This window comes from Natator depressus, chromosome 1 (assembly GCF_965152275.1).
Source record: "Natator depressus isolate rNatDep1 chromosome 1, rNatDep2.hap1, whole genome shotgun sequence".
In the NCBI taxonomy this organism is placed as follows: Eukaryota; Metazoa; Chordata; order Testudines; family Cheloniidae; genus Natator; species Natator depressus.
Window position 1 is genome coordinate 318,698,318 of NC_134234.1, and position 22,219 is coordinate 318,720,536.

The 22,219-nt window shown below is 40.0% G+C and overlaps 1 protein-coding gene across 1 annotated transcript; it reads right to left on the reverse strand.

Moving 5' to 3' along the window:
- Positions 1-6,532: 6,532 nt before the first annotated feature.
- On the reverse strand, positions 6,533-19,478 carry LOC141990602 (sucrase-isomaltase, intestinal-like). The gene is made up of 4 exons (XM_074958024.1): positions 19,384-19,478; positions 8,471-8,639; positions 7,660-7,756; positions 6,533-6,726 (listed from the first exon to the last, which is right to left on the reverse strand). Exons 1-4 carry the CDS (start codon positions 19,476-19,478, stop codon positions 6,533-6,535), a joined length of 555 nt encoding a protein of 184 aa, XP_074814125.1.
- Between the last annotated feature and the right edge of the window lie 2,741 nt (positions 19,479-22,219).

Consider the following 22,219-nt stretch of genomic DNA (forward strand, 5'->3'; position numbering starts at 1 on the left):
GCTAAAAGAGTTTTAACTAATTATTTGAATAGAACAAAAATGTTCAGGATTGCTCATAAACTGTTACCTATTCAGATAATTATAAAGGAAAAGCTTTTTCTGCTTAAACTAGATGGGTCAGACACTATATAGAAGAGAGTAGAAGAAAGCATCACAATCACTTCTGCTGCTATTAAAACCCATTCTACTAGGGCAGTTGCTACTTCAGCAGCATACTTCAAACACCTCCCATTAATAGAAATTTGTAAAGCAGCCAAAAGGAGCTCAATACATCCTTTTACTAAAGATTACGCATTAGACATAGCTGCTAGGTCTGATGCACAGTTTGGCAGGACAGTTCTCCAATCTCTCTTTAATTAGGACATCTTGTCCCACCAGCCATTTTACTATATACTGTTCGCCAAACTATTGAAAGAGTGGGAATATGCAGAGGACACTTGAAGAAGAGATGAAGGTTACTTCCTTGTAAACTAGGTTCTTCAAGATGGGACTCTGCATATTTGCACTCCCCCACCCTCCTTCCCTTCTTCTGTGGAAGTAACAGAGGCAGGATCTGCTGCCGTGCCCCCTTTTACAGCAGGGCCCTCAGAACATGCTGAAATGCTGAGGGCAGAGGCAGAAGGGAGCATGCGAGCATTAACACCAGAGGCACTGCTTACCCCAGGGACCACCCATGCAGCTGCACTGGTCAGCACCTATTCCAAGAGGGTGAATGTGCTGGGTCCATCTCAAAGATCCTTGGTTACAAGTAAGTAACCTTCATTTTCCTAAGAACTGCCAGTATAGCCCTTGTGTTGGGTCCCTGATACCATTGGCTTTAACCCTGAGGCGTTTGGATGTACTCCTGTGTTTTGCATGCACTAATATTGCAATTACACACCCTACCACCCAGCACTTTGTCATGTGCATGTGCTCCTTTGGTGTTTCTTTATGGAGTCTCTTCCTTGGCACTGCTGGGGCAGTAATTGTCTGTGCAGGAGCACAATTAATAAACCGCCTGGCCTTTAGTAACCAGGAGAACCAAGTGACCTGTCACTTCTTTTGAAGCAGTTCTCAGACCATTGAATAGCAATTGCTCCTCACATTCCCAAACAGGCTATTTATTTACATGAGTTCCCTGCCCAGTTGGGAACGTGTTTAATGAGGAGGGGAGCAAACCAGCAGCAGGCAGTGATTCTCCCCTCATTAGACACTGGCAAATATGGTTTTATAATGTCTGCAGTCTCCAATCCAATTACTTGGGTTTTCATTAGCAAAACTCAGCCTAACTGCTCTAAAAACAGCATGTGATTGCACCTGTGAAGGAAGGCTTGAACCTTTCAAAGCTTAGTTAATATCTCTGAATCCTGACAGATGCCGAGGTCGCAAAACATTTCCTTCTGTGCTGTCCCTGGTTTGTTTTCTCGACCCACAATTTTGAAATGCAGCTTGTAAAATAATCAAAGCCCAGAGAAGCATAATACAGAAATGGTTCAGACAGGTTTCTTACCACTTATTTTGTTCCTCTACCTTACAGTTCATTCCTGCTCCCGACACAGTACTGTTTTAGAAAATGGTCAGAGTACAATGTTGTGTGGCTATGTTGCGTGACTGGGATTAAATTCCAAACCATGCCATTATATTCTAGTACAATAGATCGCTACAAGCTGCTCTAACTTACGCCTGGCTGCCCGTGGCCCCATGGACTATTCCAGCACCCAGGAATAAATGGAATGCCAGCGTGCTCCAGCTACATCCCCATTTCACAGGCCGCACATCCTATGCCAGGAAATGTGGGTGGGTGCCAAACAGCCACTAGACCAGCTCTGTCCCACCCCTGGGTTCCTGCTGCACAGGGGAATTCACCAGCTTTGCAGCCTCTTTTTTTGTGATGATTTGCAATGCAGTGGCATTGTAATTGAAAGAAGAATTGAACAGTTAGCGTGAGAGCACACACTGCAGCTTTTCTGCCTCACAATTGTGGGTGTACCATGTTTAGTGCATTGTAGGAAAATCTGGGCAGCCGTGGATGGAGCATCCAGAGGCATACATACACACAGAGAGTGGCATCAGCAACACTTAGCCCTGGTCTACACTGCGGGGGAGGGGACTGACCTAAGATACGCAACTTCAGCTACGTGAATAGCGTAGCTGAAGTCGGCGTATCTTAGGTCGACTTACATGGCCGTGAGGACGGCGGCAAGTCAACTGCTGCCACTCCCCCGTCGACTCCGCTTCCGCCTCTCATGAGCTGGAGTTCCGGAGTCGATGGGGAGTGTGTTCGGGGATCGATTTATCGCGTCTAGGTGAGATGCAGTAAATCGATCCCCACTAGATCAATCACTACCCGCCCATCTGGCGGGTAGTGAAGACCTGCCCTTGGAGACTAGCACTCTGTGATGTCCTACTACACACACAGCTAGTTGGAAGGAAGACCAGCCAAACAAGCTACATAGCTTAGTTAGGAATTCCTGTCTGTCCAGAAAAATAACAATGTTGAAAACTGATTACAGTAAGGAAACCATGTGCTAGGACAGGCTTCTATCTATCTCCCACAGTTTTTACATGGCCCCATCATTGTAATTTCTGAATGCTTAAGCTTTTCACAAGGGGAATGCATGATTAGCAGCCACAGCGCCTGGCTGCATTAGTAATGTTGCATGTGCACATAAGGTGTGTTTAGAGCTAGGTATTTCACTAACTGGGTAAAAAAATTCCTTTAAAAGTTATATTGTACACAAGACCTTGTGGACGATACCAAGCTGGGAGGGGTTGCAAGTGGTTTGGAGAATAGGATCATAATTTAAAATGATCTGGACAAACTGGAGAAATGGTCTGAAGTAAATAGGATGAAATTCAACAAGGACAAATGCGAAGTACTCCATTTAGGAAGGAACATTCAGTTGCACACATACAAAATGGGAAATGACTGCCTAGGAAGGAGTATTGTGGAAAGGGATCTGGGGGTCATAGTGGATCACAAGCTGAATATGAGTCAACAGTGTAACACTGCTGCAAAAAAAGTGAACACCATTCTGGGATGTATTAGCAGAGTATTGTAAGCAAGACACAAGAAGCAATTCTTTCACTCTACTCCACACTGATTAGGCCTCAACAGAAGTATTGTGTCCAATTCAGGGTGCCACATTTCAGGAAAGATGTGGACAAACTGGAGAAAGTCAAGAGAAGAGCAAGAAAAATGATTAAAGGTCTAGAAAACATGACCTGTGAGGGTTTGTTTAGTCTGTAGAAGAGAAGACTGAGAGGGGACATGAAAACAGTTTTCAAGTACATAAAAGGTTGTTACAAGGAGAAGGGAGAAATATTGTTCTCCTTAACCTCTGAGGATGGGACAAGAAGCAATGGGCTTAAATTGCAGCAAGGGAGGTTTAGGTTGGACATTAGGAAAAACTTCCTGTCAGGGTGGTTAAGCACTGGAATAAATTGCCCAGGGAGGTTATGGACTCTGTATCATTGGAGATTTTTAAGAACAGTTTAGACAAACACCTGTCAGGGGTGTTCTAGATAGTACTTTGTCCTTCTATGAGTGCAGGGAACTGGACTAGATGACCTCTCGAGGTCCCTTCCAGTCCTGGGATTCTGTGATTATTTAAACAAAGCACAGTATACAACACTGGTCCCTACAGTGATGGTAGCTAATCATCCAAACCAAACAAGGTTCTTTTTCCTTCATGCAGTTTTAGAGGATCCCTTTCCCCTTGGCAGAAACAAAAAACTGGAAAGATCTTGCCTTTTCTGGAATACTAATGTAATCCATTGGTCACTATGTGTTACAGGCCTTCCTCTGTGCCCAATCTGCAGAAGAGATGAGTCTATTATAGCCCAGCTAGAGACCCAGGACTCTTTGGCTCAAGCTGTAGCAGCTCATGCTTTTACCTCTGGAGGTCCATCAGACAAACAGAAACAAATCGAGTTCTCTCCTTACCGGAGTGCAAGTGGAGTTATCCAGTCCCACCGTAGGAAAAGAGTAATATTTCCCTACTCCAACCCATCCTTTTTCTATTTTTATGTAAATCTTGCAGTCGGTCTCTGTAGCTGAAAAATGGTGATTTTGCAACATGAATAAATGGGGACTAAGATATTACCAGCAAACTTTGTTCCTCTTGGTCATATGGGGAGAACATTAATGTATTTCTAGGGCACTGGTCATCATAGTATCTGATTACCTAATCCAGGTCTGTGGTATAGAAGCACTATTGTATTAATCCAGTGTTTCCCCGAAATGCATTTGTGGTAGGCGTCACATATATTATGGGTACAGCCCTATCAAATTCATAGTCCATTTTGGTCAATTTTAAGGTCAAAGGATTTTAAAAATAGTAAATTTCATGATTTCAGCTATTTAAATCTGAAATTTCACAGTAATTGTAGGGGTCCTGGCCCAAAAAGGAGTTGCCTGGGGTGGCGAGGTTATTGTGGGGAGGAAGGGGTGGTATTGCCTCCCTTATTTCTACACTGCTGTTGGCAGGGCGCTGCCTTCAGAGCTGGGCAGCCAGCCAACAGCCACCACTTTCCGGCCACTCAGCTCTGAAGGCAGTACAGAAGTAAGGGTGGCAATACCACAACCCCTCCTAAAATAACCTTCTACACCCCCACCCCCCACAACTCCTTTTTGGGTCAGGACCCGCAATTCGAGAAACTCTCGTCTCCCCTGTGAAATCTGTATAGTTCAGGGTAAAAGCACACAAAAGACCAGATTTCACAGTCCGTGATGCTTTTTTCATGGCCATGAATTTGGAAGGGCCCTAATTATGGGCCACCCTTTATGCTTGTTCTCTGCCATCCAGCACTTAGAACAAGAAGCTGGCTGTAGAGGGAAATCCTAATCAGTTTCAGTCTCCTGCCAGCTCCAGGTGTAAAGTGCTTGATGCCAAACAAAATGACACAGCTTATTCCCAGAGAGTCAGTCTTGCACTGCATCAGAGGCTTGTCACATCACTTTTGTCAGCTCCGTATGTGCGTGGGCGTGCGCATACACGCTCAGGCATGTGCAGAGGTGCATGAGAATGGGGAAAATTACAGAATAGAAAAACAAAAATGGATAAGAGACAAACTGAAAGGAAGAGAAGAGAAAGAGAGAGACTTGGATGACAGGATAGGGAAACAAAGAAAGGAAGACGCGGGGGCGGGGTAAAGGTGGCAGAAGAAACACCATGGATCTAAGTAGTGACATTCATAATTTTTCTCCTGATAATTACAGTGGTTACCATTCAAATCTTTACAATTGGCTTTGCAAGCCATTAACATTACCATGGTGTTGATTCTACTTCTTACAGGGAATATAGTGAATACCATAGTGATGTTATTTGTTTACAAAGGCAAAATTGTAAAGAATTTTGTAGCGACCACAAGACCTAGTGCAACAACATTTAGAGGGGAGCAACCAGAATGTGCATTTTGGTCACCCTACTGTATGAGATATAAAATAGTCTATGTATGAAGCTGCAGTGGGCCAGATACATATAAAGATAAGCCTGGATGCTCCCCCTATTCTCTGCCTTCTGAGATACCTCCTTATGCTATTGGTGCTCAGACAATATTTACTTTTTTATAAAACCCCTGGGGAAATCCTGTACACAGCTTCACCCTGCTCTTACCCCTCTTTGTACATCAGTTTGTTTCCTCAGCTGCAATGATAACAATACATTCATGTTAGAGATGGACCTGAATGTAATCACCAGATCCAAACTATCTTGAACCTTCAGAAAATTTGGATCCAGATCAGTTCTGAGGTCTGTCTTCATGTATTCAAATGAAGTCAAATACTATTGCAGATTTATATTATTAAGCAAAAATACCTGCTTTAATCATGTTAAAGGAACAGACTAATTTCTTCCTTATTGCTTCCTATGTTCACAAACTCTCCAACTCACACAACTGAGTGAAACAAAAATCAAAAAGGATTAGAATCTCTCCCTGTCTTTCTCATCCAAATGCATAATGAGCGCCTGTAGGAACCGGAACTTCACCCATGAATCTAATAATTTGCAGGTGGCAAAAAAGGGGCTACAATCAGAACTCCAACATTAATGAGGATAAAATACTGTTAAAAGCTTTTTGTGCTTTGAAAAATGTTACGATTATTGCTCTGTGTAAGAAAAGTACAGGGTAACCCTAGGAAGAGAGAGCGGGGAGGGAATAAAAATAAATATTAATCATCGACCTAGCAGACTTGGGCTAAACAGGGAGGAAAATTAAATCACTGTCCTATTGTGATTTTGGTTATTAGGTGTTAGGAGGTGATCATATACTGTTATAAGAACCCAGATATATTGATAGAGAGAACTTTTCCTAGAGAACTTAAATAGAAAATTCATCTCTGCTATGGAATTCTACAGTTTAATTCAAATGCCTATAGAAATGCTGATCACATTCACTATTAAATTATATAGATTCTTTGAACAATTTATATTAGTCACATCCCAATTAAAGCCTATAGGGTTTTTACAAAAACTTTGCCCAGATGGAGGTATAAAAGTTTTGCCAATAAGCTCCAGTTTGATGTAAACATAACCGATGGACAAATTTATAATCAAATTATCTGACAATACGGATAATTAAGGGTTTCTTTACAGTACATGATCCTGTGTGCCGCAGCTAGTTCTCTACTAACCTCTGTGTATTGCTGTACTACATATTCAGGAGTTGGGCCAAGAAATACATAGAAGTCGAGGATCCCTCCAATGATGCGGAAGGTTAAGGATGGATTTGGACTCAGAGTAATATCTGAAAGAAGAAAACAGAAGTGTTGCACACAATACAGATTGCCTCAGTGCCAGTCCTATGCATTTTGAACCCTTCAGTGCACAGCTGCTAAGTAGGTTAGCCAGACACTTACTTTAAGCACATATCCCACCCACACAGCCCACAGAACAAGTACAAATCGTCTATCTTCCAGCATCACAAAACAGAAACAGGCACCCTTGCAAGGCGGTCCTGTCTTGCATGGATGGCACACTGTATGGACAAAGCGAAATAAGGAAATGTGTATAACAGTAGTAAGCTACCATGGTGCTGTGAGCTATATTTCCAGATTTATTCTATTCTGCACAGTAACAAATGCACATAAAATATATTGCAAGGTTTTGTGTTTCTTAATTTCATTTATAGATAAAGGAATCACCCACATGCGTCTAAAGCTCCTCTATAGAATATATACACATCTAATTTTTTACTGGAAGTCATTGCCTGCCCAAGAAATTGATTTCATAGCTTTAGTGAAGATTCCCCTTTTCAAAATTTGCAGTATTAGATTAATACAGTGAGGTGACCATGGTAGCATGCAAAGCTATTCTTCTCAGATTGAGCACAATACTAACCTAAATTGACTTATTTTGCTGGTGTCAGTCCCAGAGGAAATTTCTATTGACTTCAACTTTCTCTACCCTTGCATCTAGTTTTAAAAAGTTAATCAATCATATAATTTTAGTTGAAAATGTATATTTTACCTTGTTTTACAGGAATTGCAATGAAGTCTCTTTGAGAACATAATAATGGTCCCTGGAAACTCACTTATGATATGTGTAATATTTTAGAAATCCTGTCACATATTTGTATGTTTAAAAGTCATTAGTGAAAAGAGTTATTTATATATAACAGAAACAATCTGACATCTTTCTATACTTAATCTACATATGTATGAATCATATACTGTATTACCTTGTGCATTGGAGTTCAGTAAGAGGATACCGTGAGCATTTGAGTCATTCTCGATGCACATATAAAAAGGATGAACTCCATAAAGATTGGTAAATGGCTGAAACATCAAAAATGGATTATATAGAGCTTGTTTTGCCAATCTTTCACAATCTTTGTCAACCAAAAACACATACACAGACAAGGACATTTATTAGTTCATAGCTGAAATGGGTTATTTGCATCTAAACTAATGTAAAGCTTCATCAATAGAACAAGAGATATTTTTAGCCTCAACATTGTCACTTTTATCTTATCTTATTTAAACTCTTAGCCATGGACTATAGCACTCTGGCATTCAGGCAAATGCTCCTGAATGACCAGGCTAAGAAATTCACTGCTGGTGAGAATATATCATTGACAGACCAGCATTTAAGCTGCAACTCAGCCAAGCATTTAAGAATGTGCCTAACTTTAATCCCCTTGAAGTCATTCTTAAATGCTTGGATGTATAGGGATGAACTTAAGCATGAGCTTAAATACTATGCTGAATCAGAGCCTTGACACATGGAACATTTTTTTACTAGGAACGAAGAATGTTTCTTATGCCAAGTTTCCAAATCACTGTAAAATACCCAGTGATTTTACTATTTAGCTAATTACATTTTGTTGTATTTCCATAACATTTTATGAAACCCATTTTATGTTCTTTGCTGTTAATTCATAAATAACACCTCTTGTCATGTAGTGATGCTGTTAATCTGGTATTATTTTATTTTGCCATTTAATTTTTACAGTATGATCCCTACACCAGATGCTGCATTAAATGACTTACCGTTGGTGGCTGGTCTCTGGAAAACATTGCATAATTAACAAAATTCATATTGTGCTTAAAGGATGGATGTTCATGTTCACCAAATCCATAAACAGAGGTGGATGGCACAATGGTGGTAATCTGCAGATACTGTCTGGAAAAAATTAAATCTCCAAGTGATGTGTCCCACCTGTGTCAAATACAGAAAGAGTCTGAACATGATTAGTTTGCTCATGCCTTATATTCATCACTTTAACATCAAGTTGGAATTCTTGGAAATTTTGTTGCATTTCTTGCAATAGTAACATATACAAATGCAACTTACAAATTAGTTCTGTGTGTGCTTCTAATGTGCTTAAACATATATATTATATAAAATGAGTAAAAGGAAGGCATTATATAAAGTACTGTCACTGAAATATGCAGTTGCTCTTGCTATTTCTATGACCAGTGGGCCATATTGAAGACTGTTATCACATGGTGGTGTCTGCAATGTCACTAACAATAACAACATTTAGTTGCAATCATCTTTGATTAGCGTATAAAGTCCCATTGAAATTAATGGGATTACTTGTGTGCTTAAACTAAAGCATATGTTTAATGCTTTGTTGGATCAGGGCTGAGGGTTGGATCAGAGATAGATCGCTGACTTTAACAGATGGTACCCCACAAGACCATGTCCTTAAATCACAGCTTTCTCTCATCTGTGACTTTATAATACCTGCATAAACAGATCAAATTTGTTCTAAACAAAGGACATTTATAGATATTTTTATATTTATGATTTTTCTGGTTTCTTTCATTAGTTTTATGCATTTATTTCTATTGAATCATCTATGGACAAATACACATTTTAATTAGGTGTTACTTCATGTTTGCTGTTACTAATTCTATAATGAGCTGTATATATACTCTGAAAGTACATTGTACCACTATATGACATGAATGCCATACTTATATAAGAACTGTGATTTCATTACAATAAATTAAAATAAAAGAACCAAAACCACAGAAGGTGGTAGTGGTGGTACTTTCACATATTCATAGATCCCAAGGCCAGAATGGACCACTGTGATCATGTAGTCTGACCTCTTGTGTACACAGACCACAGATCTTCCCCAAAGTAATTCCTAGTGGCTAGTGCATATATCTTAGAAAATATCCAATCTTGATTTTAAAATGGTCGGTGATGAACAATCCACCACAACCCATGGTAAATTGTTCCAGTGGTTAACTATGCTTACTGTTAAAATGTGCGCCTTTTTCCTGTGTGAATATAAATACAAATATAAATATTAAATCCTTTAATATGAATTATTTGTTATCAGAGGTTTTGGTAAAATTAAATGGAATACCAAATTAGCCAATAAACTGAAGGGCCATAATCCATTTAATGTGGATGTAAAATCTTAACTACAATTTCTGTTAAGAACTTTTCATATAGGCCTGGAGTCCACAGCTTGGCCTGGGGCATGAGGGCTAGCTAACAAAGAACAATACGTGGCTAAGAGAAAGCTGGGGTAGACAGACAACCTTGTGTGTTTCAAATCGATTAGCGGAGTCAGCATGACTCCAGATGGGGAGCTGTAATTGGCTGTCCTTAGCGCGAGTTATAGACACATAAAACGCTAAGAAGGGCCTCAAAGTTAACTCCCTGATGCAGGAAGGAGATAGTGGCACAATACCCCTCAGATGCCAGAACAGAGTTCAGGGAGAGGCCTAACATGATTGACATGAGTAATGACACCCTCCACTCACAGATGTATGTCAATCCCAGTTCACAGAAATGCAAGGGTAAAACTATAAACAATTGTTATTGTTAAATACTAATTACTGCTTTTTTGCTTTAAATCTCCAGGAATGTACCTGTTGGTCAACTGGGAGAGCTGCTACCTCATTCCCCTGGACCCCAAAATTAGGATTTAACCTATATACTTTAATAGAAATAGTTTAAGGGTAATTACCTGTGTGTTAGCAATATGTTAATTTGAGCCATGGGTGGAGCCATTGTGTAATCTTTTAGACCCTTGGCTTATTGTGCTTATCTCGTCTCGCTGCTAGAACCTGTCCAGGGGCTTGGGAACTCCCTCCCTGTCGCTTCTCTCCACCCATGGCACCCTATATAATCTATTGTAATTAATTGTTGGGCAGTGCCTCTGAGCCTAATAAGCAAAGTGACACTCCGCCAGTGCTGTGTGTAATAAACGCCTGTGCTTGACTCCACACAGTGTCCATTTCTGTTCCTTCAAAACTGATTATGTGGAAGGTTCTGTGTATCAGCAGTGGGCATAGTACTATAGCCATTTACTGCAGCACATCTATAAACTATCCTGTTTGAGAGCCGGGGTTTATACTGTTTTCACCAGACCGAATTTATATTTCTTACCCTGGGACAAACGTTTTACTATTGTGGGAAAGAGATTTGGGTTAAACAACTGGTCCTATGTGGTACTCCAGGCAGTGCCCAGGCTGCATTCTCCATCACTGGGAGAGCAGAGTCTCTTGCCCTCACATAGAGCTGCAATGGGGGATGGGAAGGTTCCTTGCTCCCTCCCCAGTCTACTGCACATATGCAAGGGTTAGGTACAGTTTGGGCCTAGAGGGAGAAGTCAAGTATACCAAGCAATTATTGAAAATTAAGACAATGTATTTATTGGGCCTCTGTGTTTTGACAGTACTGCAGCTCTAACAAGCTGGACCAATGAGGATTTTCTGTCACTGGTGACATAGTTGTTACACATCATGTTCGTGCCTTTGCCAATGGAAACCCCCAAGCCACTGGAAAAGGTGATTTTTTTCTTTTTCCTTGGAAATATGTATAAAGTATCACCAAGAATTAAAAGGAACCCTTTTGAAAACCAAGGCTTTTCTGTGAAAAGTTACCCTATATGGGAATAGGTATCAGCTCATGTGCTGTGTGCCAGGCAAAACTAACATGATCACCCAGTTCAGTCAGGTACTGGGTTACCAGAGTCAATGTTCGGAGAAAAGGATGGTCGAAGAACTAAAAAGTAAATGTAGCCAGAAGGAAAGACGTTGGGAAGAACTTGAATAACTGCCTTAGCCCATTGAGCACTCTATGTGATGCCTACTCAGAGAACATGAGGTTTCATATTTCCTGGTATCTGCATTCAAAGACTGACATTTCCGATTTGAAAGTAATTAGCATTACCAAGGGATTACAAGCATTTGCTGTAATGGAACATGGAACACAGCGGCTCGTGTATGGGGACACCAGGTTTTTTTTATTAACTTACTATGTATTCAGCTACTTCATGGCCATATGTTGAACTTCCCTAAATAAGCCTCTGCTCTCTCTTTTCCTTAATGTTAGGTAACTTCTGATTGCTGCCATTGCATTCTTTTTTCCCTTCTCCCCTTTAAAAGACAAAAAGGCAGGACTTCCCTTTAAATCCTCCCCTCCCCAAGCATTCTACAGCCTTGAGCCCTGCTAGTACATTAATGTTGTAAGCTGCCAGGATCCATTACTTTACAACACTGCAATATTCTGAGGGTTATTTAGATTAAAAAATGACCATTTAAATGAGACATCCACCTTTATCACTCTAAAAACCTTTGGACACAATAAAATAAAAATGTTATGTTTGCCTTGTGACGGTGTTCGTTTACTCCAATCTGCTTTAAAGCAGGATGAAAGCCAACAAAACAGAAGGGAATATAAAATTATACAGTGTTTGTAGGAATGTGCTTGATTCTCATTAAAAAATTACTTACTAAGTACAATGGTACACTGAAAAATATACCCAGCCCCCTTTCCACGAATAAGGTCAGTCTAAGAAGTTTGTGTATTTTCACATAAATTGATTGGTTTGAGAGAATATTACATGGCAGAAAAGTCTAAAAAATTCAGATACAATATTCACCATCAACAATTCAGCATTTGCCATCAGTTACACACAGCATTGTCTATGAATACCAGAGCGTCTCCCTCAAGTCAGGAGATCTCCCTAGTAAAATGTTTGGAAAATGTTAACCTTTTAGTAGTTTCTATTGTATTTCCCAATCTTTGGAAGTATGAGGAGGCCAAGGTATTTTGATAGCTGTGATACTAACTGTAGAGCTGCCATTCCTTTAGGTATCACTTCTGAAAACATGTGCTCCCTTCCAAACACTGTGCATAAGGCTTAAGAATAAGCCTCTCTATTTATAGTGTCTCATCTGGAAGAAGACTGACTCAGGAGCCAAAGGGACAGCATGAAGTTTGCATTTCTGGCTGGCATTCAAGCTTGTAGCATGAGAACAAACAGTAGGTCCCCTTTGTGCTACCAGCTCAAAGTGTAACTATAATGGATCAGTGAAATGCCTTTGAAAATAAACAAATGAAATAATGCCTGGTTTATTTAAGGGAGGACTATATAATACCTTGTGGCATTTCAAGTATGACTAAAAGTCAATGGAATCAAGTTTGTTGAAATATGGTCACTTAGTCCTTGAAATCCAAGCAATTATTAAATGTAAAAAGATCCCCTGGCCCAAGAACATTATTACATGTAAATGAACATCTGGTGCTACTAAGATGTCTTATAAACCCTCAGAGATGTGTGGACCCCATTTTAGTAGAGAGATTGGGTACAATTTTCAAAAGCACCTAAGTGATTTAGAAGCCTAAATCCCATTTTAAAAAGCCACTTAGAATTTAGGAGCCTAAATCTCAAGGATGTTCAATGAGGTTCCTAAATAATTTCTGAAAATGACTCAGGAGCCACCTCCTCTCCAGTTCCCTCATCATCGAACATCCTTGTGGCAACCCCAGGCACTGATGACTTGGAAGAGGAATACTCAGAAAGAGATTGGTATATTTCTAGTTTTCTTGTCATATGAGTTAGTAAGAAGCAGGGAGGACTGTTAGCATCGTGTGACCAGCAGGTTTTCCACAGAACACTAGTGGTCCATTGACCACAGTTCAACAACTGCTGAGCTAATACCACTTTTGATAATTAATCACAAAATGTAGTTACAATGATTGATTCTGTTCTGTTCAGGTTCTTCTACTGCACCCATCATCATCATATCAGAGCATTTTCCAGAAGTGCAATAACCCAGACAACTGCATTTTTGTTTTGAAAAGGAATTAGGCAAACATTACCTACATCCCCCTTACCCATGTATAAAAATCGTAATGATTATAACTCCAAAAATACCCTGTAAGAATAATGGCCGTTACAAACTGGAAGCAAATATGAGTTACACAAGTTGCACACAATTTGCCTATGTTACTTTCAGCAAAATTGCAGTTTGAGACAATAGCTTTCTAAATCATTCTGATAGCTTCCCTTCTAGAAAATCTTCTCATGAGAAGTGGTGCCTGTGCTTAAGACAAGAATCAATACAAAAGCCAGCTGAACTCTGCAGCAGCAGTTTTGAAATTAGTGACAATCTTGATTAGGATTTGATTATTTGTTGCATGTCCTCTGAAGTGTGGTAACTAACAAAGAATTGAATGCTCTTAATAGAGATATCAGAAAATTTGACTGGCTTGGAAAGATGCTCTGTCTTGCATTATTCTTATTCTATCATGCAAGAAAAATTGTTTGGAGCACATATATTAACTGGATCAGACACATGGGCTATCTAGTCCAGTATCCTGGTCTCCAACAATAGCCAGTGCCAGATGCTTCAGAGAAGGCATGAAACTTGTTTGCGGAGGAAGTTTTTTTGGTAATATTGTAGGAGAATTGGTTTATATTCTGAGTCATTTGGGTTGATAGCCCTTATAATTTTTTAATTAACTGGTATGACTATAGCTGGTTCTTATTATACAAATCTGTATCCTACCAAGCTCTCTGCCTCAATAATATATTGCAAGCTCCACAGGATAATTATATGTTGTGTAAAACATCATTTCTTTGTGTTATTTTTAAATTTGACACTTTTAAATCTGTTTGGTATTTGCTTGTTGTTCATCTCTGCTGAAACCAAATAGCCCCAGGCCTTTTACTCTCTCCTCAAAGAGAAACCATTCTATGCCTCTGATCATTTGCCCTGCTCTTTTCTATGGCTGCTGTACCCATGGAATGACAAAAAAGGAATATGACGTTCAACATGACACCATATTATTGAGTAATATAATGGCATTATCTGTTCAGTTTTATTTTCTACCCCTCTCTTACAACAGCCTTACATTTTCTTAGCTATTTTGACTGCCATTGGGCCCTGAGCTGATGTTTTCACACCTCTCACAAAAGCTTCCCACATAGTACAAAGAGCTGTAGTAATGGCTGTAAATAATATTCAGGAACATATATATCCCCTAAGTTTCCATCCTCTCCCACCTGCAATATTTTCAAGTATGACATTAAATAACTCCCCATAAGGAGACCTTGCGTACACATATGACAGAGCTGGAAGGGATTTTTATACCCTATGGACAAGACAACAGGCCTGATATCCTCTTCTTCTTCATCTATCATACTAATCCACTGTGACAGAATTTAAAGCATAAATACACATCTATTGCATCTGGGACAGAGACTGTGGTATAGAAATGATGGATGAGAAATAAAAATATAGATATTAACAAAAAATCCACAGTGGTTCTTCAGCACAGAATGTACTTAACTCTACATTGGTTACATTCATGGCATTGTGCTATAGGAATTGTGGGATTATAGAGACTTCTAAGCATTGTTAGTGGGGTTGTCCAAAAATGAAAAGCTGCTGACAGAGATAAAGTGCTCTGTGTGAACAGGTTTATGAAAAGTTGGGATAGTTTTACAATGGAAAAGCTTTCAGCAGGGACCCATGAAAGCTACAGTGGTGTACATGGATTTGTGTTGTCTAGACACCATTTACCATCTACTGAGATGCTGGGAATGCAGCTTGGAAATGTGTAATTTGGCCTGGTTTGTTGTTATTGATTACTTTGAGCAATATTGGTGTTTACAGAGAGATTAATGATCAGATCAACTCTTTATTGGGATTCCAGGGATTTGATCTGCTGCAGCTGGATATGCAGGGTGTTTTGTGTCTTAAAAAGGGTTCTTCCTGAGTCACTGCCTGTCCCCAGAACTTCTGAGAGAGGTGATTCCTAGGTGTCGAGGTGACTCTCTGTGCTAAAACCTGGAGCTATATTACCTTTAGTATGGATTTCACTGACAGGTGGGGGGGGAGGGGGAATGATGCAATCCCTTCCAGCCCTACACCTGTCCCTCTTCCTACTTCCCCTGGGTGCTTCCTCCCACCCCCACGCTGAAATATGGTGGAGAAAGGGCAGGAAAAATGCCACCAAGCATCTGACCCCTTCACTTCCTAGTGGAAAGGGCTATGAACAGAGGGTCTCCTCCACGTGGTTAGCAGGGTGATAAGGTTCATTTTCATATGAGCAGCGGGTGTAGGCTTAAAATAGACCCCCCAATTATGCTGAATAGAGGGGTCCTTGGGAAGGCCCAGCTGAGTTGCCAGCTTTGGTAACAGACAATTTTTTGCAAGGCTGTGTCAGCAGGACAGAAGCACATTGGGTCACAGCGTAGTCTTGAACGGACAAAGAAAATTTCCCCTTGCTAACAACGGGTGTCATCAACCGGTGCCCAGCAAAGTCCAACGGCAATGGCCAAACCATGTTCAGCACAATTTTAGAAATGAGTTTTAATCACTGCTTCTGAAGCTGTGTAGAACACAGCTCTGACCTTGGCAACACATGGAGACATGCCTGGCACCCGTTCAGCTGCACTTATTGCTCACACCCATCATCAGCAATGAGTAATTTTCTTAGACAAAGCTTTTTTGATGGTTGTTTCTGCAGCAGCAAAAGGGACAGGACACAAAGAACTGATTGCTCCATTTATAGGCTTCTTGCTTTAACCAGTCTGGACTCTTCTGCTTTTTCTGCACAATAGGATTTTACCACTGGTTCAGCTGAGCCTATGTTACCACTGGTGGGAGCCCTAATGTAGAGAAGGTTCCTATATGGCTAGACCTGTTTTTACCAACATGTTGTTAAAACTGCTTTCACCAGGTTTAAATAACCTAGTGGTAAAAATGCCAGAAGCTATTGGAATGTCTTCTACACTATGGCTCCCACTGCTTCTCTCACTGCTCCCAACACCAGTGGGAATAATTTCGTAACATTCCCTGCTGTAGAGACAGTTGCTACTATCAAATAAATAGAAAACATCATGGCTTCCAGATCAGGAAGTATGGGGTAAATTAACATGTTGAAAGAAGGATACACACACAGTTCTCCTGAACTCTAATGGAAGTGGTGAGTGTAAATCCCTATACTGGGACAAAGAGATACTACTCTGCATCCAAATTCACTCATTTAGATCAGCTCGGATGTGTGAAGAGGTGCTTTTTTGTTAATCACACAGGGAATTCAGCTACAAAGGGGGTACAGCTGTGAGAGGAATCTTTTCCTGCTGGAACGAGAGCCTCCCATCTATAATCAACTTGCTGTGCCTTTTCCCAGAAGCAGACCGTTTTCCTCTCTAATGCACTATAGGCAAACATCAGTCTCGGCAGTGATAATGTTTCATTACTAGTAGTGTCTTCAGGTGCCGGATAAAACCGTTAACCACGGCAATATTAACATTTAATCGGTTATTTAACTGGGTGGATTTCAGAAGAGCTTCATCGCCTGGGGTAACACAGCGTATGCTTTTCCAATGGCAATTTTTAACAGCAATGGATTTCTACTGAAATCTGAACTATTGATACAGACATTAGCCAAGGCTGCCCTCTATCTTCCTTGCCTTTCAACACAGCCCATTCTTTCACAGAGCTTACACTGTCATTAAGCCCAAAGTTTCAGAAGTGAGCACTATATTTAGGAGTCCCTTTTTAGACAGATACTGCCTGGTCTTCAAACGCCCGTAGCTCTCAGTAGCTCCCATTGAGAACAACAGGATCTACAAGGAGCTCTTTTGAAAACCTGCCAAATAGGGCCTGATTTTCAGAGTTGCTGAGCACCCACAGCTCCCACTGGAATTGTGTGCGCTCAGCACCCCTGAAAATAAATCCTGCAGGTATCTCGAGTTGAGACCCAAAGAACCAGCTTGTAGTAATTTTTCAGTAAGCATTCACTTCACATATGATAATTCCAATTAATGAGCCTTAATCAATCCTTACAACAGAAAGGGCTACAGAGATAATCTCTTGGATCAAAGACAGGAAAATTGGACTTTTAACTGGAACCTGCTATCAACACAAAGCCATTAATTCTAAATGAGGAAATAAGCAAATTTTTGCTATCTCACTGATACATAGAACACTAATTTACAATAACCTGTTAAAAAACAAAACAAAACACTTTTACAAAGTTGACTATGAAACTTGTAAAAGATGTCACACAAGATAGCTATTTAGAAGAGAGTCCAGCTAATTAAAAATAAAGCCCAGTGTTTACATTTGCAGACTCAACATATTTTATAAGCTGTATTCGCAAGGACAAATTCCTGATGTGAGACACAAGAGGGTGTAACATGTAGTGAAAACAACCAAAACATGTTTTGAAAACGTTCAGTCTCCTCCCCATAAATTGTGACGCTCCATTTCTTGCCAGCAAAATGTTTATATTCTGAGTCTGTTTAACAACGAACATCTGAAAGAAATGGGGTTTTATATGTTTTGTTTTCAACATTCAGGCTTAAGTTTTTGGGTGCAATTTTACAGAAATTATGGATAGAAATAACCAATGCCACATTTCAACAAACTTCTGAAAATGTGCTTGACATAAAAATTCCTGTGAGCAGAAACATACTTTTTCTGCATTTTCTCTCCCAACATTCTCATGCCTAGGGTACATATATTTATATGACCTATATTTCCTGCTCCTCCTACCTGGGTCATCTAATGATACCACAGTCCAGTTTGTGACATCTTAATACATCATGACAACCAATCATATGATGTCAGTAACACCGGATTGTAGCCTCACTAAATGAAGCCAGCAAGAGCATGCTGATTAGAAAGGAGTAAGTTACTCATTCCATACAAATATCTTAGTAACCATCATTAAGTGGAAAATAAGCAAAGAAGAGATTTATGACGTTAGAATGGCTGGAAAGTGACAATACAAAATTTGTGGTGTTTGCTGATGTATGGACATTTTTCCTTAAATAAAATACACTGCACAAATTGTACAATTCAACTAATATTTTTGCACTGTTTTATCACGATTTCTCTAGTTTCCTTGGGCCTACATTTTGAAAAGTGATTAGTGTTTTTGGGTGTCCAGCTTAAGACATTACAGGAGCCTAATTCTCAGAGGGTGAGTGATTAGCACTTCCTGTAAACCAGGCCCCATTAAGATGTCTCAGGTTGGGCACCCAGAAATGCAGGACCTCCAAACTCACTAGTCAAGTTCCTTGCCACTAATTTATTACATTGCAGACACACAGCATGCAGTGCCAGCTAGATTATTATTTGATAAGGAACAAATCTTGATTCTCTGATCAATCTTTCCTTAATGTTTAAGTAACTCTTGAATGTGTATATATCTTTATGTTTATAGTAAGCACTATGGTAGGACTCCATTTCCTAATGGGACACACCTTAATCTACTAGATGCCATGTGTGTACACACACACACACAAAATTCATGTTTGTGAGAGGAAGGATCATTTCTCTCTGTTCGTCATGTTAAACAAGCAATCGTATGCAAAATCATTCTCATCTTGTCTTCCTTATTTTCTACACAAAACAATCTTAATATACTTGTACTTACAGCACTGTTCCTGTGCTTTTCCTTATGATTTTAAACTGAAAGGAGGGCTGATTTATAAACTCAATGTCATAGCTAGTGTCAGCAGCAGCAGTGGATGGAGACTCAATCTTGAGTGGAACTTCAAATCGTTGGCTATTAGGATCATAAATCTAAATCAACGTGAGAGTAGGCACAAAGTCGTTGGCTGGTTAGTTAGCTTAAATTACTTGGATTAAATTTTTTTTTCTTTTAACACTTACCTTAAACAAACCTGAGTCGGTCTTTCGTCTGGAACTCCACATCCATGGCAACAGAAGAAATATCATTGCCGAACAGTGACATCATGATATTACGTTTCATCAGCATTAACCTACGAACACACTTAATTACCACACACCAAAGTGCTTAAGCACAAGAACACCCATATACAGGGCAAAACAGTGGAAAGGATTCAGTTCTATTAACCAATAGCAAATCTTCCTGGACTAGAACTTCCATAAATCATGAATTTGTTAATAGATATTGTTGGGGTGGGCAAAGGAGGATATTTTCCCCCAAAATTCAGCTAGATAGCATCATCTTGTATCCTCTCGTGGAAGGTCCAGCTATTCTACAAAAGGGGAGTGGGGAAAATTTATGCCTATGCATTTATAAATGAATTCTAGAATCAGAACCCAAAACGGTACGTAGCTTTTAGGCAGTCCAACCAAATGTGAATGCATAAAGAATGACTAAAGACTCAAACAAGCAATGGTGAAGTTTACCTCCAGCCTTTAGCTGTCTTTTGCAGCGGCCCAGACAGAGAGTACCCATATAGGCCATCTTCTGGGAAAGAGCACCAGGGGGCATTGGAGACTTTTGTAGAACACCAAATGCAGCCCTTTGCCTCACATGCCTCTTTTGAGGCACCAAGCTGAGGGTGGCAATCAATGCGTTTCTGAACTGGAACATTGTTAGGGAAAGATGGATCTTCAACAGAGTCATAGAAGCAAAATGGAACATTCGGCGCACTAGTCTCACACCACCGGCAGCCACGACTTATGCAGGAGGTTACAGTAGCTCCTGGATGACAGTCCTGCCGAAGGTCCTCAGAGATTGTTGTTGGGCATGTGCTTGAGTGAAAAGGCTGAGCTAAAACTAAACCAGGAAAGGAAACAGACAGTGAGCATCAAAAACACACAGGAGTTCAGAATGAAATAATGCAACTTGCTTTTGTGTAGCTATAGCTAGAACACATGACGCTTGTGATGGATGGGACCTGAAAGCAGCATCTTCATTGTTCAAACAAGAGAATATAGTTTTTCTAGACCTCAAGAACAATGTGCTGTATTTTTATTACCCAGATGTGGATTTTTTGGAGGGCCATTGTAATTATTCCTCCTGCTGTGGTTTCTTGTATGTAGGCAGCTATGTGTTGTTACTTTGCCCAGTGCCTCTTGTTCTCAGCTGAAGATGGAGTAGATTTGAAATATTTGTCTGAAGACAAATAGTGGATAAAGAAATAAATAGTATTTTTATGGAAGCGTGCAGCCTTGACTCTGGAGTCAAGGCTCACAGTCAAGGCTGCTCTGAGATCGGCCCTTAAACAAAGGCTAAAAATCCCCTGTTTCATTTTAATGATTGAATTTGATGTATATTTACTACTATTAGTAAAAAGAAAAGGAGGACTTGTGGCACCTTAGAAACTAACCAATTTATTTGAGCATAAGCTTTCGTGAGCTACAGCTCACTTCATCGGATGCATACAGTGGAAAATACAGTGGGGAGATTTTATATACACAGAGAACATGAAACAATGGGTGTTATCATACACACTGTAACCAGAGTGATCAGGAAAGGTGAGCTATTACCAGCAGGAGAGCGGAGTGGGGGGGACCTTTTGTAGTGATAATCAAGGTGGGCCATTTCCAGCAGTTGACAAGAACGTCTGACGAACAGTAGGGGGGAAATAAACAAGGGGAAATAGTTTTAGTTTGTGTAATGACCCATCCACTCCCAGTCTTTATTCAAGCCTAAGTTAATTGTATCCAGTTTGCAAATTAATTCCAATTCAGCAGTCTCTCACTGGAGTCTGTATTTGAAGTTTTTTTGTTGAAGAATTGCCACTTTTAGGTCTGTAATTGAGTGACCAAAGAGATTGAAGTGTTCTCCAACTGGTTTTTGAATGTTATAATTCTTGACGTCTGATTTGTGTCCATTTATTCTTTTACGTAGAGACTGTCCAGTTTGACCAATGTACGTGGCAGAGGGGCATTGCTGGCACATGATGGCATATATCACGTTGGTAGATGTGCAGGTGAACGAGCCTCTGATATTGTGGCTGATGATAACACCCATTGTTTCATGTTCTCTGTGTATATAAAATCTCCCCACTGTATGTATCCGATGAAGTGAGCTGTAGTCTCTAAGGTGCCACAAGTACTCCTTTTATTAGTAGTATGTTTGTATTATTATGGGTTTCAGAGTGGTAGCTGTGTTAGTCTGTATCAGCAAAAACAATGAGGAGTCCTTGTGGCACCTTAGAGACTAACAAATTTTTTTGGGGCATAAGCTTTTGTGGTCTAAAACCCACTTCATCAGATGCATGGAGTGGAACATACAATAGGGAGGTATAAATACACAGCATATGAAAAGATGGGAGTTGCCTTACCAAGTGGGGGGTCAGTGCTAATGAGCCAATTCAATTAAGGTGGAAGTGGGCTATTCTCAACAGTTGACAAGAAGGGGTGGAAATCACTTTTGTAGTGCTAATGAGACCAATGTAAACAAGGTGGCCCATTTCAAACAGTTGACAAGAAGGTGTGAGTATCAGCAGGGGAAAATTAGTTTTTGTAGTGACCCATCCACTCCCAGTCTTTATTCAGGCCTAATTTGATGGTGTCCAGTTTGCAAATTAATTCCAGTTCTACAGTTTCTCACTTGAGTCTGTTTTTGAAGTTTTTTTCTTGAAGAATTGCCACTTTTAAATCTGTTATTGAGTCTCCAGGGAGATTGAAGTGTTCTCCTACTGGTTTTTTAATGTTATAATTCCTGATGTCAGATTTGTGTCTGTTTATTCTTTTGTGTAGAGACTGTCTAGTTTGGCCAATGTACATGGCAGATGGGCA

Bases quoted from the DNA above. Each gene is read 5' to 3' on its own strand.
- LOC141990602 (XM_074958024.1), bottom strand. From the start codon at position 19,478: ATGCTGATGAAACGTAATATCATGATGTCACTGTTCGGCAATGATATT. The intron at 8,640-19,383 runs GTTTGTTTAAGG...TATTTGACACAG, and splicing joins CAGACGAAAGACCGACTCAG to GTGGGACACATCACTTGGAG. The intron at 7,757-8,470 runs GTAAGTCATTTA...TTGATGTTTCAG, and splicing joins CCAGAGACCAGCCACCAACG to CCATTTACCAATCTTTATGG.